This window comes from Lethenteron reissneri, chromosome 59 (genome assembly GCF_015708825.2).
Source record: "Lethenteron reissneri isolate LAM-NWPU_2019-01 chromosome 59, ASM1570882v1, whole genome shotgun sequence".
Classification (NCBI taxonomy): domain Eukaryota; kingdom Metazoa; phylum Chordata; class Hyperoartia; order Petromyzontiformes; family Petromyzontidae; genus Lethenteron; species Lethenteron reissneri.
Genome location: NC_083837.1, coordinates 6,799,372 through 6,827,220, shown reverse-complemented (window position 1 = coordinate 6,827,220; position 27,849 = coordinate 6,799,372). Strand labels below are relative to the sequence as shown.

General features: G+C 46.4%; 1 protein-coding gene across 5 annotated transcripts; it reads right to left on the bottom strand.

Moving 5' to 3' along the window:
• Positions 1 to 539: 539 nt before the first annotated feature.
• On the bottom strand, positions 540 to 26,509 carry LOC133357795 (nucleoporin p58/p45-like). Of its 5 annotated transcripts, none has more exons than XM_061575921.1 (15): positions 26,277 to 26,509; positions 22,224 to 22,339; positions 20,343 to 20,459; positions 19,611 to 19,763; positions 18,540 to 18,938; positions 17,688 to 17,718; positions 16,818 to 16,883; positions 15,833 to 16,007; positions 14,962 to 15,041; positions 13,923 to 14,041; positions 12,778 to 12,860; positions 11,022 to 11,286; positions 9,524 to 9,604; positions 6,890 to 6,991; positions 540 to 2,806 (listed from the first exon to the last, which is right to left on the bottom strand). In XM_061575921.1, the coding sequence occupies exons 1-15, from the start codon at positions 26,351 to 26,353 to the stop codon at positions 2,625 to 2,627; spliced, it is 2,046 nt and encodes a 681-aa protein (XP_061431905.1). In that variant the 5' UTR covers positions 26,354 to 26,509; the 3' UTR covers positions 540 to 2,624. The 5 variants fall into 5 exon arrangements, with proteins under 5 accessions (XP_061431905.1, XP_061431906.1, XP_061431908.1 ...); XM_061575922.1 differs by having other exon boundaries at positions 11,031 to 11,286; XM_061575924.1 differs by lacking the exon at positions 6,890 to 6,991 and having other exon boundaries at positions 26,277 to 26,508.
• Positions 26,510 to 27,849: the final 1,340 nt, after the last annotated feature.

Here is a 27,849-nt window from a genome sequence, read left to right as displayed (position 1 = left end):
TCACTAACAATGGCCCCTAAAATGAATGTGAAGACAAGTGATGAAAACTATTTTCTCCCAACCCAACTTCTCCATCAACCCCTTAAGGCATTGTCTTAGCCTAAGCAATGCAATGCTCTACTTATGCACCTTTGTATGCTCTTCTCATTATTTACCCATGTTTCTATTATGAATACTTTAATGTTCATATGTTAATTTATAATTGCGTGTTTAAATATTATAAACTATGTTTTTAGGGTGGAAAAAAGTCAACTTCCGATCGTCTTGGAACAAATAAAGCCCTTGCACATCTATTTCCTATATTCGATTAACGATCGTCTAAGTTAACGATGGTTTTCGGCGAACTAATTAATATCGTTCGCCGAGAGACCACTGTACAGCAAATGAGTTCGGGGTCCCATCTGTGCGGCGTCATCCCCTCTCGTTCGTGGATTTTCATCAGGATCAGGTTTCCTCCCACGTGAACATAAACTCAGTATAAATGGTCAAACGCCTCCATGCAGGATCCCACCTGAAAAAAGGCATCTTGAGACTCGGTCTGTCTTGCGCAAAGAAGCCACTTTTATTTTAGACAACATTCATACTGCATAGCAACTTCACAGTACCCGTCACTGAGAGGTTGAAAAGCCTATGCAGCCTTCACCTCGGCAAATCAGACAACTTTCACATTCCACTACTCCCAGAACAACACCACCACACGCGTACACACACACGTTCAACGATAGTTAAAATATATCCTCTTGGAAATTATCAACGGGTCTCATTTCGTGCTGCTAAGCACGAGACGAAGCTGCCACCCATTCCAGTGACAGCCACTTGCCGGGTGGGTGCCACGGTGGCGAGATATTTACTACCCCACCGAATATACAGGATGTCGTGAGTTCGACCCTGACCCCGGACGCCTGCTATATATTTGGAGTTTGTGTGTTGTCCCTGTGTATTTTTATCCGGGTCGTCCGGTTTCCACCCTCCACATTTGTGGAAACATGCGTTTGCAGTATTTGGCTGCTCTAGATTTCCACGTGATAAGCCACTCGGCCGGGCTGTCATTTGTGGTCAAGTCACTCGTGAAAAAGAGCTCCTATATAGCTCAGCAGGCCGAGCCTGGTAAAATAAGAGATGTGTTTAGTTTCTCTTTCCCCCTCCTGACTTACTCCATTCTAATCATCTAACCACCTTCCACCTGCTGCCCTGTGCTCTACCCCTACACAATGTGTGCTCCGTTTCCACGACCAATGTGCAACATACCCAAAGCCATGCCGGGCTGTTTCTGCAACAGTCATAGAGTATTGTCCAATGCTTCCATAGCCGGGCAGCGCTCTGTTACCCGGTGCATCCTCTCTGCCTCTTCCTTGCCTCCTTTCTCTCTGTGGCCAGAGGGATACTATTATAACATTGCTTTACAGTTTCATGCACGCTTGCTTTAGAGTACAATGTTCCAAACCAAAAGTATTTTTGTTGTAATTTTCTATTATTTTGTATATAAAATATTGCTATTTGGGAAAAGTCCCCTGAAAAAAAAAGTTAAGTTTTCTTCACGGCTTCTCCCTCTCACGGCACGATGGCAACGACACAGTCTGGAGACTGAACTGGGAAGCCGAGTAAAGCTTTACTTTTTAAAATGAGAGCCAAACGGTGTGGTAGGGGGACTGACTTCGCCTCGGCAAGACTGCCATGGGAATGTGGGCCTAGCAACTTTTCCGGGCCAGCTTCACATCTCAACAGTTGTGGTAATGCGACATCTGCACTCCACTCACTCAACAACCCTCCAACCCCAATGCACCAATCACCCCTCCCCAGCAATTCACCTTCCTACCCTGTTGCAAAATGTATAGCTTAGTGCCAAGTTAAAATTGAGGGGGAGAAAAAAGAAGTAAGCTATAATAATGTTTAGTTTTTCAGTCACCGAGACAATGAAATGCTACAATTTCCAGCCCTGGAACTCGGCGAGTTTATCGGAAACTTTCGGGTTTCTCTATTTTACATATGAGGTAATGAGTGTTGTGCGAGTGACTTGGGGCAAATGGGCTTAAAAGTATGCTTACGATTGATGACGGGCACTTTGGGCTCTTTACAGAATACATTTCAGCTCTTATTTCCCCAACTTAAAAATCAGACCAATGGAAAGTTGCGCTTCAGCAACTAGCACAACACGTGGTCAATTTTCTTTTGTGTCGTTGGCAAGGGTCAATCCGGCCAGGTGGCGCTGTGGTCAGAGCATCTGCCCCAACCAGAAGAACATCCATTCGAACCCCAATGAGGTCGACTTGGCACACCATCCCCAAAAGGTGGAAAAAAACAAGTATCTCGATGTGGCAAAGTCCACAGCAGTTGTCCTATGGAGGGACGGGTCCCCACAATGACAATGCTGAATTTCCTCCATCGGGTCAGGGTCACCAAGCCCCCAATGCTTGCTCGCTTGCTCGCTTAGGGAGACACTTTTTAACTTAACATTGTGGATTCGGGACAATCTAAGAATTGTTACGTCACTGCATCGATTGCCAGTCCCAAACCCCTTTCTCATCACCCCCTTCGCTTCTTCCATTTCACCCCGGTCGCTCTGCCCACCACCCGCTGCCGATGGGCTCCACAAACAGAACCGCCGGCCCCCGTCGGCCGTCCTTTCACTTCTTCCCGCGCTTGTTCCCCGGTGGTGGCTTCTTGAGCTGCAGCGGCTGGGAGACGTTGGCCAGACCCAGGCCAGGCGTGGACGAGACGCCGAAGGTGAGCCCAGCTGACGGGTTGAGTCCCGGGTTGCTGAAGCTGAACCCGGAGGTGGAACTCCCTCCTGCTGTGCCAGCAAAGCCTGCCGCCACAAGGGTGGGGGGGATTCCATTACACGTGCCGCGTGAGGTCCGAGACTGTGGTCCACACCTTTCAGGAGATCCCACCAAAGTATCGCTGGCCACACTTACAATATTCTTTGCATATAACTGCGTGCACTTGCGCTATGGTGTAGCTGCGGTGAGCAACACTTGACTTGCGATGCGATCTACTTGTTGCCCCCCGCAGTTGAAACAAAGGTGCACGTGTATTAAACCCTCCCTCCTCGCCTCTGTCCACACAGCGGTATAAATGGCTTCACAACGCTTAGTCGAATGGCAGGCTGTACAAATAACCCGGGAAAAGTAGCGCACTTCCGCAGTTCCGTCTAGCGGCCATAAGTTTCACCGACAGCCTAATCAGACAAGGAGGTAATTTTGTAAGAGATACCTGCAGTAACTATTAAAGATTTTCAAAACAAGAGATCAGGGTGCAGAAATGTGGTGCCAGAAAGCACAAGATTGTATAACACAGGGATACATTGTGTTGTTTTATTAATGCTGTCCGTATTGTCTATGGAAAATGGTTTAATGTGCTGCTGTATGTCGCGCAGAGAATGAAAGTGGACACCGAGTTGATAGGGTCCTACTTACTGCATCTGGGACAGATGCCCAAGGACACCAGAAATGTGCCTGCAATGCTCCTTTTTGTGTAGAACCTGTGCATGCGGCAGCAGGTGCCAGGGATAATGTTGTTCAAGTGCTGGATGATGCGCCTGACACATTTTCACGTGAGGAAATGTTACATTTTAAGTCAGTGCAGTGAAATGCCTAATCTGAAAATAAAGTGCTATCCGATGGCGGTGAAACGACCGAGAGCTCGTACGTTTGTAGCTTGTTGCAGAGGCTTGCGGTTCAAACCCTGCAGCTGCCCTGGTTAAAACCCTGCAGGTGCCCTGGTTAATACCGTTGGTGTATTAACCCTTTCCCAGTCCGATGACGTACATGTACGTCATCAGAAGCACTTAACTAAAATAACTATCGGTACTGATGCTCCCACACGGCCATGCCGGAGGGCGCGTGGCAGTTTTGGCGGCAGCTATCATCGAGTGTGTCGTGTCAATATGTTTCTCTGCCGCGAGTACAATGTCTTTAAAAACAGCGCAGCTACGATGCCTCTCTAAATGAAACTAACGCCAACCGTGTGCGCGTTCCAAGATTCAGCGGTGAATAGGACAACCACCACCTTGCAACTTGCAGAGGTTTCAGGAAGGGGTTTACCAAAAAATGTGGTTTTCTTGACAGTGAACGTTAAATATCCCGTCATGTTGAATGAAAATAAGTAGGCCAAGCGAGTGCTGGTGTCAAGGTGCAAATTTGAATAATCTTGAAATACCTCAAACGGAAAAAGCACGTACCAGCATGGCCCCCTACTGGCACAGTGATATCCACTTGCAGGACGGTGCTGCGTTCACCTTGTGCCGCATAGGGGCAGCTGTCACCAGGGGTCCCCAGGGATAAACCATAGTCGGGCATTCAAATGATTGCGATGAGATGAAATGTAAGGAGCTTGAGTTGCTGAGGAATTTAAGTGGCCTTTAAATGCAAATCCTTATCTGGCAACAATTTTGTTGTGTACAGATCATGCTATGACAAAAACTGACCACATTCATTATATTATTTAAATGCAAATTATTTAGGTTATTATAATGACATCATTTATTTATCCAGAAAAGCCTCAGATCTTCTTTTGAAGATGGTCCTGCATTGGAACGTTTGGCCAATTGCCTTCTTAGGGAGTGTTTGCGTGTGAGAAGAAACTGGAGTAACCGGAGAAAACCCAGACAGAAGAGGGGATGTAAAGGAAGGTCTACACAGATGGGTTATCTAATCTACTTGCTGTGCTACCAACTCCTGGCGAAATTGCAACCTATGGATTTAGGAGTTCCAAATCTGTAATTCGGTGTCCAATTATTCAACCGCCAACGAACCAATAATCTCCCGTGATATGAGGTTGCAATTAATATCAAGAACATCATTTTTTATTTTACTGTCCTAATTGTGCCGTTTCCAGAATTTTGTCTCCTTTAGAAAGTTTTGTTCGCTCCTCTAGCCCGAGTGTAACATTCAAAATGCATTTCATTTTTATACATCATAAATATCCGTTTCAGACACGTGATGTGTGCATCACGAGCACAGGAATCGATTTTAATTTGACGATTCGATGCATAGTTATTTGCCTATCTGTGATCCACCGAAACAACGCTGCTTTCAAAGCACTGGATAACAAGTGTGCGTCCACCACTTACGCCCAGCGTAAAAATATAATCTCCCGTGTCCTGTGAACGAGGCTAGCGCGCTGCCATGGTGGAGTCTCGCAAGCCACATGGAATCCCAATACTGGTTTGGTCACAATAAGCAGGCATCTGGACCAGGTGTAGTAGGCCAGGATTATTTTATATATATTTTTTATCTCCAAACTAGGGGAAAAAAGTGTGGGTCTTTTGAGTTGCGATTCGTGTTGCGGCAGGCGCGGCACTAAGCAACACCTAAGGATTTGCGGTGAATTGCTGCGGGCCAAATAATCCACCGAGCACAGCAAGCCGGTGGTGTAGCGTTGTCGGTATTTAAGTAGAGAACGATTCATCAATTATTACGTGCATGATACGTGCACAGAACGGCACGAGAATCAATTATGTACAATTTATGCCAATAACATTCTATTGTTATCATCCAAATAATGAAACAAAATTGACTATACTTTTGAGAGTGTCTCATTGAGACCAATCAGCCTAAATTTAACATTTAACTACAACTTGCACATAATTAAATAGTTGGTTCTTACACGCATGAATTTATGTATCGTGAGCATAATAATCCATTTTAAAAATGAATCATTACACGCTCGGTAATGATTGCACGTCAGCAGGGGCATCTCTTTCCCAATGATGGAGACTGCAAGGCCTTAGAAGTTCAGCAGGTCAGAGGCCCTAATGAGCTCACTGGGCAAGTCAAGTTTTTGTTTGATCAGGCGAGAACTCACGTGAGACCAGGGGAAGTCTCATTCGCGAAAGGGGCCTGGGTAAAGCCACCAATCAACCTATTTGCGGGGGACATCGCTCGTTACCTCCAATCCATGCTCGTGCGGTCTAGAACTGATTAGAGGGTGCCGGCTCAGTCCTCTGACCGCCCCACTGAGCCCGCCATCTATAAGCATCTTGAAACACCAATTTTATGCTTGTTTTTATGCTGTTCGTGTTTAAAAAAAAAATCCATATCTGCTTCATATCACGACACGAAAAAATCCATTCGGGGAGAGCAGTGCAATCATTTGTGTTTAGGGAATGGCACACAGATGCTCCAAAGTGACCTCTGTGCCGCACAGAAGGGGACAATTAATTCCCCACAATGCTCTGCCAGAGCTGGAAATTTAGCCAAATTTAAGTGCACAACCAAATTTAATGAGATGAAATTTTGTGCAGACATTGGTGTGTCCTGCCTAAGACCATCCAACTCACTACTACACTGCAGAACCTGGTGTAATCACAGGCAGCTGCCTGAATGAGAAACCAAGATCTCAGTGTGTTGCCAGCTCACTGCTCTTGACCTCTGTGCCAACCCAGCCTCCTCCAATTTAAACTTGTTAGAAATCCAGATTGTGCTGTATTACAGAAAGTGATGCCGCTTTTTCCACTGGCTCACCCATGCTGAACTAGCGCAAGGCTCTCACAGTATGGGTGGTTTTCCAATGGTCGTTTGCCGCAAAAAGTCAGAACCTCACCGCCGATACGCTGACCTCACAAGACGTCTGTCTGCATCTGGCTCGGAGGCCAAGCAGGGTCAGGGATGGGGCTAACGACGCATTCGTTGCGTGTACCGTCAATCGGCATTCAACTCGAACACGGCTTCAACCGCGTCGCTGACATGCGTCTCAATTCGGTCACAGCGTGGCAACGTTAATGGCATGGCTCGGCGCTTACTGCATTAGAAAATCGACCTGGCTCGGCGTGGCCCGTGCAGTAGAAAAAAGGTAATAAATGTCTAGAGGGTGGCATTCACTATGCTTCCGAAGCACCCAGAATCTCAACGGTCGCTGTACACGAAGAACAAACAACGAAAATGTTTGCCTGCGCTCAGACTGCCGGACGGCTTGTTGGCAGCGCCAAAGCTGAAGCCCGAGTTGAAGGAGGAGCCGGAGGCGAAACCCGAGCCCCCTCCAAACGTAGAGCCTGCCCACCCCACACACGGAGCACAGCAAGCACAGCGATGGCGTGAGACAGAAGGCGCTCTCTCTATGTGTGTGTGCGCGAGTGAGCGCGTGCACGCGTGGGGGCGACCCAGCACCATGCGCCACACGCAGGCTCAGTCTACAAAGGCTAGGCCGTAATGGAATAAAATATTATAGTCCAGAATCTTACAAAAAGTTTGTATTGTGGCCCATGGCAGATACACCCTTCCTCAAACACGCTTGCTCTCGCAGTTGTTTTTCATTATTGTATTCCCAACTTGTAATGATGCTTGTAAAGATTTATAATTAACTACTTTAATGCGCATTTTTCAAACGAGATTTTTTTTTGCTGTTTTGTTTGCACACTTTAATTTGCTGCCGTTTTGCCGACTATGAAGCCTGTATTTTTGGAATTTGCATTTTCTCCCCGTGGTCATGTGGATTTTTTCTCCGGGTCCTCGGAATTTCCCCTCCACATTTAGAAACATGCATTGAGATTATTTACATTATTTTTGTGCAATGTCCAAATCATGGGCCACTTTGTTGAGCTATCTCAATTGTGGCCAGGTTTCTTCTGAAAAATAAGTTAATAACTCAGTGGGCTTTGCCTGATAGGATGGGGATGCATATTCTTTGGGTCTTTCGGTAAAGTCACGTGACTTTACCGAAAGACCCAAAGAATATGAATTCCTGCAGTCACGAAAGCTTTAAGTCAGGATGGGGATGGTTTATTTGTATGTGTTTGGGTGATTTGTTCACCTTTCTTGTACTTGGCACTATCGTGTGAACATGCACATGCACCACAAGTATATGTGTTAATGCAGAATGATTCCTTGCAAAGGTTTCAGATTGGTGTTTAAACATCTTAACACCTGTTTTATTGCCAGAAAGGGGAAAACCCTATTATAATATAATACTGGCAAAGGAGGTCTCATGATGCACACATTTTCTCATTTAATATAGGTACATTTCAAAATATCACTGTCCTGGTCACAAAAGCAAAGTTTGTGGGGAATAATAGCCATTTTCTGTACCTGAGGCATAAGCAATTCGGAAATAACACTTACTACCCAGGAACAAAAAATGAATACATTTGTTACACAGTGTTATTAATGGAGTGGATTAATAACTTTGCTTTTGTGTCGTAACAAAAGCAAAGTTTGTGGGGAATAATAGCCATTTCTGTACTTTTGAGGTATATGCAAATTGAAAATAGCACTTACTACCCAGGAACAAAAAACATATTTTTTGTTACACAGTGTTATACTGTAAACTACTTTCACGAATCAGCCCCCAAATGTCGTCTCCCATCATGTTCTCGTTATACTGTCCTTGGTAGCGGCATTCAAAGTCCAGTATTATCCTGGTGGAAGCGCTCGCCTTGCTCCACCGAAGACGCTCCCATGTTCTCCTTGAATGTATCAAGATGAGCATCAAGGATATGGACTTTGAGGGACATCATACAGCCCATTGTGCCATAATTCTTCACCAGAGTCTCAACCACCTCCACATAGTTTTCGACCTTGTGATTGCTCAGGAAGCCACGAACCACTGCGACAAAGCGGTTCCAAGCCGCTTTCTCTCGACTAGTGAGCTTCTTGGGGAATTCATTGCACTCCAGGATCTTCTTCATCTGTGTTCCGACGAAGACACCGGCTTTGACCTTTGCCTCAGACAGCTTAGGGAAGAAATGTTGAAGGTACTTGAAGGCTGCCGACTCCTTATCTACGGCTCTGACAAACTGTTTCATAAGGCCCAATTTGATGTACATCAAATTATAATAGGCAACATTTAGGGCAACGGCCCCAGATATCTATATGATAGGCAACTGTTCAGGCAATAGTTCTTCTAGGGTTGTTGCCCAAAAACGTTGTCTAGATTTTTTTTCTTCCTATTTCAGGCAGTGCTCTTGACAAAATGTGTTGAGTTTAGCGTCGTTTTGTGCTTTGTGCACCATGGCTCACGCAGTATCACCAAAAAATCGTAAAATGTTCTGCTCGCAGATCTCACCTCACAGCTAAAGCATCCGGTCTCAGTACTGGTGTCCCTTCAAAGGTCCTAGCTAACAAGCCCATATTATCCTCATATCCCAAGCATGTCAAATACAATCACCTATTTCATTTATTGGGTTTCCTACTGTTCCTATCCATTCCAATTATGCATGCAAAATGCTCTAAAAAGTAAAAGAAAATTGAATGCACTCGTGTGAGTTTTAATATTCTTTATTTTATAAATAAATTGTAATAGTGCAAAAGAATTGCCGTCCTTGTGATGTAAATTTGGGGAGGGCACATTGTGAGAAGGGACGGCCAAGAAAACCAAAAATAGGGACGGGAGTGGCAGTCCAAGGAACGTCTGCCGAGGAAATTGAAGCAATGAAATCAGCTCGTCGCGAAGGTTCCAGAGTGGATAAATAAACGTCAACGGGGCCGCGAATGTAACTCGAACACTTGAAAGGCTCATAGACCAGAGCATCAGGCGATGGGCACCTTAGACGAGTACGACCCAAAGGGCAGAGTGAGCATTTGGGTACCTCCCAGGGATGAGGCGAGGCCCCCTGAGAGGCCAGTACCGAGCGAGGGAGCTATGCCCAGACCTAGCGAGCCCTGGGACCCTGTGGCAGAAACGGCAGAAACACACCAGCAATCTCATTAACCTTCACACCTTCATATTCTTGGGCCTTTATCTCTCAAACAGTGTCAACCATTTCCCCGTTCCAATGATGTACGTGTGTGAATCATCATCAAAACGACACCGGAGGAAAAACTGAAATAAAAGTATTTTTTCGGTATGGAGGCTCCCACAAGACTATGCGGGAGGGTGTGTGGCACAGTTTAAAGCCACCTATCAGAGTGCGGTCGTGTTGCAACGGTTCTCTGCGGTGAGTGCAATGTCTTTAAAAACAACGGCGCTGCTACTACGCCTCTCGAAATAAAATTAACGCAGAGCCGCTCGCGCGTTCTGAGATTCAGCGGGTGAACGGGACACCCAACCTGCAACTTCCAGACATCTGCCAACGGGGAAAGGGTTAAGGCACAGCCCTTTGGTCAAATCCACCACCAAATGAGAGTCTGCCCATGCTATGCGTGTTATTTGACCATAGTTTAACACGGAGGCTTTCACGACCAATGTTATCCGACACCTGATGAAACTGGTTGTAATTACCAGTGAAATGTCGTGCTCCAATTATAAATGTTGTGGATGTACTCTCCAACACACCGGTGTGCTGAACTTGTAACGAAACACCTCCATTATGGATATTTGACAATACTTTACGATTCTCGTCAGTGTGGCCTAAAGGTTGGGAACATTTGTCACATCTGCGAATTGTATGCACAGCTAACAATGTAGCCCCACAGTAGTATACAACACCTGTATTGTTTTAACATGTAGCCTTTCCCACCAATATTATCCACAAGAGGTTTTTTTTGGGTGAGATCGCAGAGATATAAATGTCATTAAAACCGCTACCACCCAACAGCCAATTAGTGAGGTTTGTCACGTAATCAACACATGCCAATTAGTTATTAGCGCAGCACACCGTGTGTTGGAGAGTAATTCTAATTTACAATAACAATTCAACTAGTAACTAATTGGCATGTTTTGATTATGTGACAAACCTCACTAATTGGCTTTGTCGAGTGGTGGCAGGTTTAACGACATTTATATCTACGCAATCTCACCCAAAAAAACCTCGACCGGTGTTATTGATTGGCGGTCATCCATCCAGGCACTATCCAGCGACAGCGCTGCTTAACTTCTTTGTGAAACTCACTGCCGGCCACTGGCCTGGATTTGTCACTAACTGGTCGCCAGTTCGGCCGTAGGCTCAAGTAGGAAACGCTCTGTGGAGCTTACATGGCATCAACATAGCCCATTTCTGACTGCCTTCATGCTGTAAAAATTACACGAATAACAGTGCTCTACTAATCTCATACATGCATACATACATGATGACACACGCGTAATAAATACAAAGCAAATCGCATCGTAAAACGCTAGTGGAATGCAAACGTAGAAAAAAATCGCACTATAGAAACCTGCTGCTGCCGCCGCTGCTGCTGTCCCCAGGTGCTGGTGCTGCTGCTGCTGTTGCTGCTGCTGCGTGAGCGTGGCTGCCATGGCGACGGCGGCGGCGTTGGGGAGGCTGCCGAAGGGCGCGGGGCCCGTGGTGAGGCCCGGCCCAGGCACGGGGCCGTCGCGCACGCGCTTGCTGGCCATGCGGTGGGCCTCAAACACGTCCGTGTCGTCCCCGTGGTACGTTTTGCGGAAGCTCAGGTACTGCTCCTTTTGCCTCTGCATTCGCGAGATCGCGACAAGTCATTAGCACTGGGTAAAATGGAAGTGCTCGGTCCCTTTTAACACCATGGCAATAAAAGTAATTTTTTGGTTAGATCACGGAGAATATGAATGCGTCGTTAACCCATCGCCACCCGACATGGCCAATCAGTAAGGTTTGTGACGTACACACAGCGTACCAATCAGTTACTACTTTAGCACATCGCCTCCATAGCCATGATCAATCCGCTGCTGAATGAAGAACTCGACATCCCCCAAGACTTTTCCGCCTCCCCAGCGTCTTGCGAGATACCACCTGAACGTCTCCACCTCCGTGGTTGACGACCTCTTGGGTGAGTTCCCGGTTACCGCACGTGGCCACCGCTCCAACAAGGTCGAGAAGAACGACCGGGTAGCAGCCAAGGGACGGAATACGCCCGAAAGGATATCCACCGTGGAGATGGAGCGATTAAATGAGCTCGTGCGCAGGTGCCAATTGGATTGTTAGATCGCTCGACGATGAATGGCTTGGCGACGCTTTCATTCGGTTGCGGATTGGCTCAGAGCTGACGATACGTTTTGAGAGCATGGAAAGAGATGAAGTTTGCTTTTGGCCAGACAGGGAGTTGAGAGGACATTGTGGTGGAAGTGCAAATGAAGACAGTTCATAGGGAGAGTCATGGGCAAAAGAGAAAAGGCTTCAGCTTGGATGTGAACAGGGGAAGATCTCAGCAGTGCGCAGTCAGAAGGCAGCAAACAACGATCGATTATATTCCTGGGCAAGAGACACTGGTCTCCACCACAGCAATCTTCTTCTTTTCTATGGCTGATGCAGACGCAGAGCAAGAACTAACATTTTACATTCAAGTGGTCAAGCCCAGATAACCGCGTCAGGAGCAGCAGAATGTATCGCTGTAATGTCTCCATATTTGTGGATCGGGCATTGCGTCGTCATACATTGTGCGGTCTGTTCTGGTTGACTAGTCACACATTGGAGAGTTTCATTTCCCATTTGTGTATTAGGTATCTGCACCTGGCATGGTTTATGCAGTGGATGCGGTTGAGAAAGGTTAACTACCTCGCCTGTCATACAGGTCGTGGGTTCGATCCCGACCCCGACGCCTGTATATTTGGAGTTTGCATGTTCTCCCCGTGATTGTGTGGATTTTTCTCCGGGTCCTCAGGTTTTTCCCTCCACATTTAGATACATGCGTTGAGAGTATTTGGCTGCTATAAATTTCCATCCAATAAGCCGCTTTGTTGGGCTATCGTTTGAGGTCAGGTCGCTTTTGAAAATGAGCTTTAAATAGCTCAGTGGGCCTTACTTGGTAAAATAAAAAATAGTTTAACCTGGAATGTCCACTACCGGCCGAGGACTGAAGCAGTGGAGCACTAAAATGTGGACACCGATGATGTCAACTATACCATTATAGGGTTAGGCGGTGGTGGCCTGGGTTTGGAGGCGGATGCGTCACCGCTCGTTCAGAGGCAGCGAAGATACGTTCTCACCTTGACAGTCTCGTGAACGGTCTGCAAGTGCGCGGCGAGCGCGATGAACGTCTCGTACAACCTCTGCATGGCCAGCGACAGGTCTGCAGGACGTACGATATACAGACAGGCTGGGTAAATGACGAGGCGTACGTTTGTCACGAACTTCGAGTCGGCTTCACTTCAATAATGCAAAGGCCCGCGACGTGTAAATACGGCACAAGAGCATTCTGCAGCACGGGCCTCGTATCTGTCGAGCATTCAGCGGGATGAGGGCGTTTGTCATCCTTGCATTTTTTTAAATAGAGACGATAACAAAAGTCTAGCAAATACAATCACCATTTCACCTTATTTGGGATAACATTTATGAAGCACAGGGTGCCAAAAAGGTATCATCCGATATTAAGGAATTAACGATATGGCAGATTGAAATAAAATTGTGGAACGTTCGATGTTTTGAGAAAGATTCAACGTATGCCAAAAAACATGAAAAGATTGAGTGATCTTCGACGGCACAGAACAAGATAATCTATTCCATGACTTTTCAAATTGATAAATTTATTCTGTAAACAATGACAAAAATGGATGCATTTACAATCGATTAACAACCCAAGATCAGACCCAGGCCCCTCGGCAGTGCTGGCTCGATGTCTCTACGTGGTCATATCCCTCCAAGTGATCCCTCGCCGGGCCTCCGGTACAGATGTATTTATGTTGAACTTCTTTCGCACCGTAAGTAGCCAGCCGTGCTAATCACAGGTGCAGGGGAAGGACAACAAACTAAGCACAAAAAAGTAGTTCTAAAGAAATTGAGTTTTTCAATCTCGATTATTTAAAAGTGCATAGATCCACTCGCCAACAGCCGCTGCGAGCAAAACCGTAGTTTGCATTCCGGTTTATGCTCCTTGACGAGGTCAGAAAAGTATTGTGGTTCATTTGTGCCAAGCAATTTGTGTAGTAATGAGTGCGACCTCATAACGTGTTCACTCGGCAATCGAGGCTAATGCAGCTCGGCGAACACTGGACGGACACGGTCGGATCTTGCCGTACCCGTCACGACACGTGCCAGAGAATTCTGCTGCAGCTCAGTAATGTTTTTTCCAGACATTGCTTAGAGTAGTGAGTTTCAATAATCGAGCCTCGTCGATATAAGACGCAATACGCACCTTGTGGTGTCATGTGCGCGCTGGTGGCCTGGGAGGTGATGTGGTTCTCCATTTCCTCGATCTGCCGCCTGTACAGCTGCATCTGCACCTCGAACTGCTCGGCCAAGCGGCGGAAATACCTGAGCGGCAAGACAGGGAGGAGACCCAACAATACCGCCACAGCCGGTTACTCAACCACAAGGTCATTCTCTTGTCATTTTTAATGCTAAACAAGCCAAGGTTTGGAGCGAAAATGCATTGCTCTGTCCGTCTGTAATATGATTGATCTAATGTGAAACAATATTTTATCTATATATAAAAGGGACATTTGTGAATACGTGTGTCTGTTCGAAATGTTCAGCGTACATCCCGACATGCAACAAATTTAAAATTTGGCATGTGGGTAGCTTCCAGACTGTACACAATGCAAAAAGTTTTTTGGAGGAGGGGGGCGCAATAATGGATATATTTTGCACGGCAAGTGAGCGGTGACGTCACATATGTGATATCACATATGTGATGTCACCTGCATGCGGCTGCGTCACGCAGTGTTCCTGCTGACGTCACGTATCCCCCCCCCCAAACCCTCCGCGTCGGCTGTGTATTATCCAAGACAAGAATCCAAGTCCCGGGCGAAGCCGGGTAGTAAAGCTAGTTTGGTATAAAGTTGTGTTGCTGTTAGAGAGTTACCCTATAGAAAACTGGCACACATTGATCACACGGTTTGTCAAAAACGTGGAAATAAAAACCAGCAAAGAAAAGGATTTTCCTCGCTGGTACTATCGTGTCTCCCAAGTTTTTTAGTCAGGTTTTTACATGGTCTCACATTGAATTTGCTAAAACAGCTGAGTGCTCCAAAAAAAAACCAGGATAGGCCCCATTTGCAAAAGTGGCCTGGGAAAGTCCCCAACTTTCACACCCAAGTTTCGTTCACAAGAGGATCCCGTTGACGGATATTGTGCCCCACCATCATTACGGACAGAGGGAACTAATGAATAAACGTGAATAAGCACTTGCAAAGCAAAACTGACGGACACCGATAATGAAGGGCATGGCTCACTCGGTGGGCGCCGTGTTCTCGTGCTGCAAGCCATCTGGCGTCTCTCGCGTGCGCACCGCTATCTCCACGTTCTTCAGCTCCTGCAGTGCGCACGCAAGTTAACGAACGCGTGTAAATCATCAGCACTGCCGGCAGGAAATATGTAGCTTTGAGAACAATGCACCAACTTGTATCGATTCTTACACTTACAATACAGTAAAAAAAAACTCGAAGTTATACTCATTTTATCTTTAGCCGTGATCAATCCACCGCTGGATGGAGAACACTGCAAGTCGCCGCCATCTCTCGCGGAGCAACAATCCATCTAGCACTTGTACATGAACTGATTTTAATCGCTCCATTTCCACAGTGGATGTTCTAATGGATTGATCACGGCTAAAGATCACGGGATGTTAACTACCTTGCCTGGTATACAGGAGGTCGTGGGTTTGATCCAGACTATGATGCTTGTATATCTGTTTTTTCCCATACACATTTAGAATCAACATGCGTGATAAGCCACTTAGTTGAGCTATCATTTCTGGCCAAGTTGCTTCTAAAAAGAGCTATATAGCTCAGTGGGCCTTACCTGGTAAAATAAAAGTGGAGTTTAGGTTGCCATTCCATCGTTAACCTCTACTACCGGCCATCATCCCTTCTCACGACACACCCTGCCCAAGTCTCCTTACTGTTGGCAGCACTCAATAGGTCTAACTTGAGTATGCTCAACTGAGTGAGCATAACCAATCACTGCCCCATCATCCATTCAGCCCTGCTCTACAGGTCAGGTCAAGGGCCCACCCATCCACCCTCCTTGCACGCACTATTTATAAAACTCAGGATTTTAATCTCTCCTAGCTCAAGGGGCTGGGAACATTGCTTCTTTCCTTACCTGGGCAGCCTCTGCTCTCAGCTTGTCGACCGCGAGCGTGCTGCGCTGGAGCCCAGCAGCCACAAGCGACAGCATCTGCCGCAGAGCCTTGGTCTCCTCCTGCACCCGCAGCATCACCTTGGAGGAGCTGCGGCCGATCTCCTCCTGCACCTGCCGCTGATCCTTAACGAACTTCCTGCGAGCCGGAGCAACGGGTGGAAGGTGGTACAGGGGGGACATTGGGAAAAGCTGAAGAAGTTGTTGTTCTTGCGGTGTAATGGTTGCTAGGTGGGCAGGATGGAAGGGTTTAACGTTTTCCAACCAAGGCATTAAGCCTGGTTGCGTTGCTGTTAAGGACTTCATCTATAGAAAACTGGCCAAATTTATTAATGAGTTGCCAAAATATTGGAGACACAAACTAGAGCAAAAAAATTTATATTTGCAAATATGAAAAAGCATTCTGCCAAAAACTACGCGCCGGTTTCTGCACAACGGATGAAAAACTTTCGAAGACAAACACACGTTGCAAAACCTTTCTCAAGCTATGCAGCAATTTTCCCAACTTGTTTTTAAGAGGCGCTGTCAGAAGGTGGCTCGTAGGGGTGGAATGTCGCATCATCGATTCATTGCTTAATATCGATTCGTGAGCTCGCAACACGTGCATCCATTCTCGTGCGTACGAACCGCTGTTTTTATTGAATTTGCATATGCCGTACGTTTGGAGTTCAGGTCACCCCTGTATCGATTAGACATGCGACCGTAGACTCGCTACACGAATTAATTCCATTTAATCGAAGATGGTTGAATCCCAGATATGAACCCAGGATCTCAGCAGTGCCAGCTTCGTCCTCTGACCGCTAAGCCACCTGGTCTCATATTAAACATTTTTATTTGTCCACACACCCATCTCCCCGAAATTAGTAGAAATCCCTGTCAAATGGTGATCGCCCGCTTGTAAACAAGACAAATAACGTACATTTAACATGAGGAGTAAAGCAAAACTCACTGGAAATTTTCAACGTCTTTGCAGATCTCAGGTGGCAGAACCTGGGACTTCAGTGTCTTGCTGTCCCTTAAACAAATAGAAGCAAAAACATCAAGTCAGTCACTTTGTTACCTGGGTGCTGATTCTCCCAGCCATCACCGTGAAGAAGATGCTATTGAGGGCAAACCCACGTGGTTAACAATCACATTCATCATCTGTAGATTCAATTTCTACGAGCGACTATAATTTGTGACATTACTCGTACTTGCACAAGTACGGCAAAACAAATCAAGTCGGTCACTGTCACCTGGGTGCTTTTTCTGCCAGCCATCACAGTGGAGAAGATGGTATTGAGAGAAAACCCACGTGGTTCAAAATCACTTTCATTATCCGTAGCTTCAATTTCTACCAGCGCCGATAATTTGTTACAGTGCTCGTACTTGCACAAGTACGGCACTTTTGTCCATCCACTGCCACGAGGGGCCTTCCCGCCAGCGCGTTTTGCTGCACTGCCCTCTGCTGCCCACGATGTAGCCCCACACAGGCTCTCTGCATGGCAGTCACCCATCCAAGCATGATCCACTCAGCCCATCTTAGCTTCTGAGGTCTGACACATTGCAGGTAATTTAGTCTATTACGCCCATGTTTAAATCGGCACATTTATTTGGACTGTCAAATCTCATGAAATAAATTGAAGGCTCCCTTAATGGCCTCGCTGGGCAGCTTGTCGTGGTATTCATTGCGCTTGAGAACTTGGCTTAAACGCAAGTGGCTGCCTGGACTAGAATCCAGGATCTCAAGAGTGGTTTTTGGCACAGTGCTTTGACACGGGCACCAAGCCAAAGGATGTTGGGGGTCAGAGATCGCCCCTCATGCATTTAATGCACTCACCCTGGGCCCCCGCCAGCAGACAGTCTGTCGTCTAGAGGACAAAAAGACAATTCACAGATTAGCTGGTTTGCTAATAGTTAAGCAATGTGTTTTGATACGTGAGGGGGAAGACATGGATGTTCACAATTACTTGGGGAAAGATCCGATAGCTGTAGTTGCTAGGAATGTAACACTTCATTCAAAAACATTCAACAAATGATGACCTCCCGAATCCTAAAAAATAGTGCATATTCTCAGCAGCTTCGGTTCATTGACAGGCAAACCGGTCCAAACCCTGGACCGGTTATTATTGTATGAACAAACCAATGCTGCTTGTTAATGGACAAATTCTCCTGAGATTCTACACTCCAGAAGGCCGTTTGGTTGACGAGATGTGTAAAAAAAAGATACCTAAAATTTTAAATGGAGAAACAGATATATGGAGATATATAGTCCACTTATTTACTTTGTTTAAAGCTTAGTTAGTCACTTAATAGCGGTTAGCTGCTCATATGATATGTGAACATTGTATCTGAATGTCCCCTCTCTTTGCTCTTAACAAGGGTCACTACCCAAATATTTAGCATACCAGACATTTTGTTTTAAAGCAGTTCTAATTATGAAGGTAGTGAGTGATGTATTTCAAAATCACACGCAGATATTAAGACACATGCGAAAAACATATAAATATGCAAAAAAGGTATAAACTAATAAATTTAATTTATTTATGCAGAACAACCTTTGCCAATGGCTTTACAAACAAGGAGCATGCTGCTTCATGCGGGAAGAAACCAGTGCGCTATGCACACGAGCGTTCAATCATATCAACCACGACTGAACAAAGTTCAGCAAAAAGAGCGATGCAAACTTTACCTTTTTTGTCAGAGGAGCTGGTGAAATCCACGCCTCCGAGCCCCTTGCTGACCGGCACGTTGGTGCCGGCGGCAACCATTCCACCAAGCGCAGTGCCCATACCCCCGAGTCCCGCGCCGATCCCACCAAGCCCCGAGCCGATTCCACCAAGTCCCGTCCCGGTCACACCTACCAGCCCGGAGCCCGCTCCTCCAAGGCCCGTGCCAATCCCACCAAGCCCCGTGGCTGTTCCTCCGAGCGCTGTGCCGACACCTCCAAGCCCCGTAGCCGTCCCTCCGAGCCCCGTAGCCGTCCCTCCGAGCCCCAAGCCCGTCCCTCCGAGCCCCATGGTTGCACCGCCGCCCCCGAGGCCGAGCATTCCCTGGCCAGCGGCTGTGCCTCCCAAGTTCAGGCCCGTGCCTTCAGTTAAAACACAAAGATCCCCCGTATAGCCTTAACATACTGTAGGACAAGTGCTGCTCGCGAGTACCTGTTAAGGCTAAAATGGCACATGGTGGTGTGGCCAGTACTTAAGTAACACAATTAAAACGTCTCCGGAGAGCGTGTCTCACCGAGTTGTGAACAATCCAATAATAATTACCACAGCGAGGTTAAAAGTGCAGCCCGGCAATTGCCCGTTTACGATACTGCAACAGAAGGGCCTCCACTAGAGGGAGCTCTTCAGCACCAAGTGCACGGCTGGCCTTACATCTTAGATGTGGGAGTAAACGTTTTATTTTATTTTACCAGTTAAGGCCCACTGAGCTACACAGCTCTTTTTCAGAAGTGACTTGATCACAAACGAAAGATCAACGAAGCGGCTTATCACGTGGGAATTTATAGTAGGCAAGCACTCTAAAACGCATGTTTCTAAATGTGGAGGGAAAAACCGGATACCCACACTTTACCCCATCACACACAACCTGCCAATCGTCTGTGGGCGTACACATCTGTCCCGCTGGATTTTGAAGAAACTTTCCCGTTGCCTCAACTACCGCGCCAGCAGAAAGAACTGGCGAGCTCCCCGGTATGGTAAACATTACACCACAGCAGCAACCTTAGAAGTACCACTGCAACCGAACCAACACTGACCAGTGTTTGCTGTGCTGGTCCCTGCAAACAGGGAGCCTCCCACCGCTGAAGAGAACATGTTTCCTCCGAGCCTCAGGCCACCAGCGGCCGCTGTGGTGGTGGCTGTGGTTCCTCCAAGGTTTAATGAGAGTCCTCCGCTAGCTCCCAGTAAGCCTTTGGATGGAAAAAAAAATCATACAATTGTACATTTACGCGCACCCTAACCACCGCACCGCCACGACGAAGTGTTGTGTGTGCAGTGACGGGTGCATACCAGCGATGTAAGGAAGCATCCTGAATTAATGTGGGTTCTTAAGCTCAACAGACATGCGTGTGGAAGAATCCATGTTTTTCTTCAATGCATGTCATCCATGATTTTACATAATCTCTTTGGCCAATAGAGGCCGCTACAAACACCACAATCTACGAAAGGTTTTTTTGGGTTAGACCGCGTAAATATGAATGTGTCGTTAGAACCGCCACTACCGACACAGCCAATTAGTAAGGTTTGCCAAGTAAACCAAACATGACAATTAGTTACTACTTCAGCACACCGGTTGTGTGTTAGAGTAAACCCACTACAACATTTACAATTCGAGTACCGTGACGTTTCGGCGGTAATTACAACCAGCCTCATCAGGTGACAGCCAAACACAAAAATGTAAAAAAAAAAACGTGACGACGAATTGTGACAATTCAACGAATCCGGAGACGAACAATGACTACCCTAAGTGCATACCGCGTCATCGTTACCTGTTGTGGGAGCGCTGGTGGTGGCAGTGAAGGTGCCCTGGGAAAGACCCCCCATGGAGCTATTGCTTGTCATCGGCATGGCAAACAAAGTGGCAGAACCTGCTGGCCTGCCCAGCCCTGCCAAATCAGACCAAAGCAACAGCAACGCATTCAGGTCAGCAAATGAACTTGGTGAAGGTCAAGACGTGACATGCCGTGTACATCATCAATTATTCAAGTCTTAATTTTAACAGGGTCCGAGGCCATTCAGATTAATTGCCTCTTTTCCAACGTAGGCTCTGCATAATTCAATTATTGGGGCCCTTGTGCTTTTCGCATCCACTGAATTTTGCACGGTGGACCCATTCGTAATTCGTTCTCGCCATTACTTGGCGATGCTAAATCACTTTAAATTTCCATCGGAGCCTTCTGGCTGTGCAGGCCCCCGCGTGGTACAGTGTAATAACGAAGTCCACGCCAGAGGCAGTGTTATAGATTGGGTATTACGTCTCATGCATACACTCATGGACATGTACTTTCAGACAAATGTGTATTTTAAGTAAAACGTCCCGTAATCATAATTATATTTTCAGTTATTCAGGAAAGCTTAAGTTTCAAGATCTTTTCAGACAGGCCTTGAATTGTTTAACCAGTTCATGAGTGAACATGGAATTGGAAATCACTTAAATTAACAATGTGTTCTACACAGCATATGTTGGAACCAAAATGAGATTCAGGTTTATAAGGCAAGTGTTCATGAACAACAGAAACATTGACACACATCAGGGGATTATAAAATCGTTAAATTGTTCGAAAAAAATAATCGGTCCCCACCATTTCAAATCAAACTGAAAAAAGTGCCTTGATATTTGTCAATTACAGCTTCTGTAGTTAAATACGTTATCTTCAAATGCTGTAATCAATTCCTCTTAAACGTTGTACGCAATTATACTCCAACTATGCTATTGGTGCCATGACACTGGACTAAGATATTTGCATTTGAAACTTACAGAACTACTGGTGCACCATCCTGTGTCAGAGAATAGTTCCAGAAGACAAAGTCACAGACATACTGTTTTAATCCACTTTAATATGGATTGTTATCCACACTAGGAGCATGCATTTGTATCGCCTGTAAAGAATGTTTGTCACATGTTAATCAGACCTAAATGTTCCATTCTCAGGAGCCAGAATAAATCATTAAGTGAAACACTACATTATTGTTTGGGTGCAGTCATCAATAACCATGCCGAGGCCATTATAATACTTATATTTTATAGTCTCATTCATGCTCATAGCATTCCATAATGCTGTACATTAATTTTCTATAAGGACCAAATCCCACATACAGCCACTGCAAAGCAAATGAAAACCCTACTTACCAAGCAAATTCAAAAAGAATAAACAAATTAACGTATGGCACCAAAACAAAGAGCACAAACAACAACAAAATTATCACGACAGTGAGAAAATACTTACTTTTTTAATGTTAATCTTTTTTTAGTAATTTCCTCTCACTTTGCTCCTGATTGTGCTATTGGTGTAATATCAAGAGATGAAGCATCTAAAGAGTTAGATGCTTCATCTCTTGATATTGTCCGAGCCCGGGCACCAATGACTACAACCAAACGCCCCATCGCATTAAATTTGGCTGTGTGCTTCATTTGTCTAAATTCCAGCTCTAAGAGCTAAACAAATAGATTTTACTTTCATGGAACTAACATTACTCTCAATGGCAGGGCAGGTGGAAAAGTGCCACCCCTAAATTAATCGATCTCAGAGGTAGCTCTGTGATATCCGCTTCCACGGCCCTGCCCTAACACGGGTGGGAGGGAGGGGATATTTTTTTAATGTTTTAATATAGTGTGTTGTATATGAGAATAGTGATAATAAATAACTCACCCAAGGTGCCCGTGGTGCCAAAGAGTGAGGCGGTGGGCGCAACAGAGGTAGTAGCAGCGCCTGTGGTGGCTGGCCCTCCGAAGTTGAAGCCTGCAGGAGCCGTCGTGGTGCCACCCCTGCGACAGCACAACAGAACGGTGAGAGGGGCCGAGTGTGTCATGATCCAATCCACGTCGTGATGTGGGGGTCACGATTCGGGGTCATGAAGAATTTACTTCTTTGCGTCAGCTGGGTGGCTCAGAGGTCAGAGCGTGGAGCCGGCACCCATTTGAAATGCCGGGTTCAAAGCCAGGTTTCAGACACCTGTGACTGAAGTGGTTGTTTCCGTCCGTTGACAAATTAAATGTGGGTAATAATTTACAGTCCTCTGTCAATTCACTGTTGGATGAAAGACTCCCCATGCTGTGTCAGTTATGGGGGTGTTGTCTGACCATACAAGGCCACATTATTCAGTGCTGGTCAGTAATAGGAGGGATCCAGGACAGGTTCGTTTATCATTTTCCAGTGATGTTAGTCGTGTTTCAAAATCGAACTCGGGTCACACGGTTCATAGCGCAGTGTGCCAACCACTGTACCACCGCTCCACCCCTCTATCACAATATAGCTGAGCTACTGTATGTTGAATGTCGAGTAGGTGAGATACAGGACATACGTGGGGTGGCAGGGAGGGCTTTACAAATGCTCAATAATGATTTCGTTTGAGAAATTAACAGCACACCACCCCCCACCTTCCCAGGAGGTCCATGCCACCCTTACTAACTGACCCAATGGAATGATTGTTCCAGAATATAGCAACTAACCCAAGCTAAACAGACTCTATGCATTACCCAGAATCTATGAATGACACAATGTCTGGGGACTAATGATTCAACTAGGTATGGTGCACATTTTTCCAGACAAGAATATAGGACATTCATGATATTGGTTGACATTGTTTTTCACGTCTGTTACGTAATGTAAGCCACGTTCATTTAAATATGTACTGTACGTTTGTGTGTTTTTGTCTACAAGCGAAGGGAGACATTTGAAAGAAATTCATTTGACCATGGTTTCACATTGATGAACAAGAAACCCATGGATACAAGCAGTTCGTGTTAACTGGGCCAGAATCATATTTAACCTGGTCATACTGCATAAGGTGCACCTACAAATTAGCACGGTTGGCTAGGTATGCTGCCAAAGAAGTTCAACATACATACAGTAGGCTTATAGACAACAACCTGAACAACGTTGGACAAGCCTTAATGTTGATTTAATTTTAGTCATTGCCCAAAGATCTGCAGATCTAGAATTGGGACTCCTCAGCCACCTCCAGAGCCACCACCACTAAACCTTGACGGATGTCACCCTCGAACTCCGAGGGACTGCCGACGACGGCATACACCGTGTATCCAATTACCATCTTTGGGGTTCATCAGCGCACCGCACTCTCTCTCTAATAATGAGACTGAAGCGTATCTTAGGTCTGCCTACTCATCGTGACCTGGTGAATTTCGTCTCGTCACTCCGTCACTCTTCCACGAGGTGCACGAGGTGGGGGAGTCAAGTCGTTTCGTCAGTCTCGACAATGTCTCCACTCAACATCCCCGAGTGTGATATGACAGCAACCATGTTAAGTTATTTCCCACTTACATCACGGATCCATTGAGGGATGTGGATTCTTGCGAAACGTCATGGTATAGAGGCAGGGCCGGATCACGGTCCCGTGAGGCCCCTGGGCACATATCTTTTGGAGGCCCCCCCTCCCCCCGCTTTCCTATATTGGTGTCTTTCTTGCCTTCCCCCTCGCCAAATTATCCACTAGATTGTCAAAATCTAGCTGTCTGACAAAGTCTGACTCCATTGACATAAGTGACAATGAGCTGAGACGTGTTTGGCAAATGCTACTCCGCAGCAATTTTTTTATTTTGCCTAAAAGGGAAAATGTCCGCTCACCCTGGCAGTTTGTTACTGGCAAAGTTAGAAACATCCCAAGTGCCACGAAAACATTGGGGAACACTGACAGCAGATCAAGTGCCTGCAACGTCTCAAGCAATTTAGTTGGGCACTTCTCACCCTCAAGAGCCAGACACGAAATACTTGTCTTCTTGGTTCTTTCGGTAAAGTCACATATAAGGGAAGTAATAAAATAATAAAAATAAAACATAATAAAATCAAATAATTCTCACGACGTTTCGGCTACAACGCAAGCAGCCGTCTTCAGGTGAAGAATGAGACACTGCCAAGCTAGGAGCTTATATATAAGCTGAGTTGGAGGTGGAAGAAGAAGAGAGCCTTAACAAAAGAATGTGCATATCAAGAGGAATTTAGCATATTCATGGGACATGCGTAGGAGGTGGGCGGGGGGGGTTTCAAAGTCATATTATGCCCATGCATTATGCAGGATCAGCAGCACCAAAGGGAGGGGGGGGTAGCATTAACAAAGGGAGGGCATGTTAATAGTATGTAGAAGCAATGAAACATGTGAATGGGAAAACGGTGGCAGGAGATCCGCAGCGGAGCAAATAATGCATTCCCTGTGGAGAACACAAGATACACAGTTAATGCCAGTGAGTGGACTGCGGTCTGAAAGTCACCATAAACGTGAACAACAATCAGTTAAGATCCGAAGTGGTTTATTACGTCCTTCCAATGATTGCTGAGCCAGAATCCATCTTCTCGGTTGAGAAGAGACAATTTCATTTTGCCTAAAAGGGAAAATGTCCGCTCACCCTGGCAGTTTGTTACTGGCAAAGTTAGAAACATCCCAAGTGCCACGAAAACATTGGGGAACACTGACAGCAGATCAAGTGCCTGCAACGTCTCAAGCAATTTAGTTGGGCACTTCTCACCCTCAAGAGCCAGACACGAAATACTTGTCTTCTTGGTTATTTCGGTAAAGTCACGAAGAAGGGAAGCTTAGCAGTGTTCATTAGGAGGCTGTTTATCCGACAGCTGTTCTTCACCTGAGGACGGCTGCCTGCGTTGTGGCCGAAACGTCGTGAGAATTTAATGTTTTATTTGTATTATTTCCCTTCTACTTAACTTTACCGAAAGAACCAAGAATACTGCTATTCTTGTTACACTGCTACTGCTGTTCCAGTGCTGTTGGTGTTACACTGTTACACTGTTGGTGTTACACTGTTGGTGTTACACTGTTACTGTTGGTGTTACACTGTTGGTGTTACACTGTTACTGTTGGTGTTACACTGTTGGTGTTACACTGTTACTGTTGGTGTTACACTGTTGGTGTTACACTGTTACTGTTGGTGTTACACTGTTACACTGTTGGTGTTACACTGTTACTGTTGGTGTTACACTGTTGGTGTTACACTGTTACTGTTGGTGTTACACTGTTACTGTTACACTGTTACTGTTGGTGTTACACTGTTGGTGTTACACTGTTACTGTTGGTGTTACACTGTTGGTGTTACACTGTTACTGTTGGTGTTACACTGTTACTGTTGTTACTCTTGTTATTCCACTGCTGTTGGTGTTACATTGCTACTGTTGTTACACTGCTGTTGGTGTCACACTGCTGTTGGTGTTACACTGCTATTGAAGGCGGTGCTGCGAGTTCATTGTGTTAAACACAGCACTACCTACAGCACTGCCTACGGGTTCTTTTAACGTTACACCGACACCCACCCCACGAGTTCAAGCCGTTCTGGCGGCGATCGTATGTAATTCCTGCACAGCTCTTTTACAATTACATCAAATTGCTGTGAAACGTGCGCAATAAATTCGGTGTTGCGATGTACACTCGGCCACTTCGCGATGTTAGACTTTACCCGAACAACAATTCTAAATCGAAGGACCACGCTTGCTTTAACCATAAAGGCAGAAACCCGCGGCGTCCATCTTACGTAGGTAACAATCCGCTACAACGACCCCCCCCCCCCCGCGACGTCATCGAGACGCGCACCGCCACCTCGGCACTTGCATCCAACAAAACGGCGGCGTTACTCTACCAAAATGGCCGCCACCGAACCGCATTGCGATGACGTCTCGCGGCCGGTTACCCCCCTCCCACCCTCCCTCCCAGTTGCGCCTCAACCCGCGGTAGGCCTTTACCCGCCCGTGGCGCCAAAAGCGAAGCCGGTGGTGGAGGCGGCTCCGCCGAACGAGAAGCCGCTGGTGCCCGTCGCCATGGCTCCAAAAAGGTGCCCGCTTCCTCGCTTCGAGACGTCCCGAGATGAAGGCCGCCCCGTCGAGTCAAACAAAATCGGCGCGAAAAAATGAAGCAACTCCCCGTCAACGTTTCCCTCGTGACTCAGAGCGGTTGTCTTCCGGAAGACGGTGGTTGTCTTCCGGAAGACGGTGGTTGTCTTCCGGAAGACGGTGGTTGTCTTCCGGAAGACGGTGGTTGTCTTCCGGAAGACGGTGGTTGTCTTCCGGAAGACGGTGATTGTCTTCCGGAAGACGGTGGTTGTCTTCCGGAAGACGGTGGTTGTCTTCCGGAAGACGGTGGTTGTCTTCCGGAAGACGGTGGTTGTCTTCCGGAAGACGGTGGTTGTCTTCCGGAAGACGGTGGTTGTCTTCCGGAAGACGGTGGTTGTCTTCCGGAAGACGGTGGTTGTCTTCCGGAAGACGGTGGTTGTCTTCCGGAAGACGGTGGATGTCTTCCGGAAGACGGTGGATGTCTTCCGGAAGACGGTGGATGTCTTCCGGAAGACGGTGGATGTCTTCCGGAAGACGGTGGATGTCTTAAAAAAAACACGACTGCCGTCTTCTGGAAGACGGTAGTTGTATGTCATCCAAATGTAGGTTCTACCTAGGACCTCGGTGATGGTTGAGGTCTTCTGGAAGACTGTCGATGTCTTCTGGAAGAAGGTTGATGAAATGCCTTCTGGGAATGGTAGAGGGCGCTACCGAGGGGATGGTAGTGGGGTTTTGGAAGTTTCATTTATTAGGTATAGCCCTGTGAGCCATTCGGCTCTTGAATCGGGTGCAACCGCAACAAACAAAAACATGAACAAGAAAACATCTTAAAGTGACTAGGCGCAAACAGTCTTCCAAAAAAAATCACCGTACACCAACGCTGTGCAAAAATCCCAGTGGGATGCAAGTCAAACAACAACAACAACCACAAGACAACTTAGATTAAAGCCATCATTCTAACTCCGTACTACAACAAACAAACATGGCCAAACCAAAAAAGTTTTCGAAATCACCAAAATAAAGCCGAATTAACACAGCCACTTCTGTGCCCTCGTCGAGGAGGCCGCTCTCCGTTCTTACAGTTACATGCTAATTTCTCACATTAACATCACTAGCCCCACCCACTTCTTTATGACCCTTGGGCTACACACATTTCAAACCTTTAAAAACAGTCTGCCTCAGCAGCAGCAGATCACACTTTCCCACCTGATGACGGATGCTTGTGTTGTGCCCGAAACGTCGTGATTTATTTGATACCTACGTGACTTTACCGAAAGAACCAAAGGGTATATAAGATGGTAGTTGTCTACTGGAAGATGGTGTCTATGTTGTGGGTTTCTGTGTTGTCTCTCTGCTTGTGTGTCTGTCTGTGTGTCTCCATGCCCAGCCACCGCAAGCCTAAACAGCTTTTGTTCGGCCGGATCGAGGGGGCTAAACGGGCGCGGCACGGGCTAGAGAAGAGATGGAGTGATGTGGTACAGGATGA

Excerpts from the sequence above, each read along its gene's own strand:
- LOC133357795 (XM_061575921.1), bottom strand. The coding sequence starts at position 26,353 with ATGGCGACGGGCACCAGCGGCTTCTCGTTCGGCGGAGCCGCCTCCACC. Across the intron at positions 20,460-22,223 it reads TGGCACCACGGGCACCTTGG|GGCTGGGCAGGCCAGCAGGT; the intron begins GTGAGTTATTTA and ends CTGATTTGGCAG. Across the intron at positions 18,939-19,610 it reads GACCAGCACAGCAAACACTG|GCACGGGCCTGAACTTGGGA; the intron begins GTCAGTGTTGGT and ends TTTTAACTGAAG.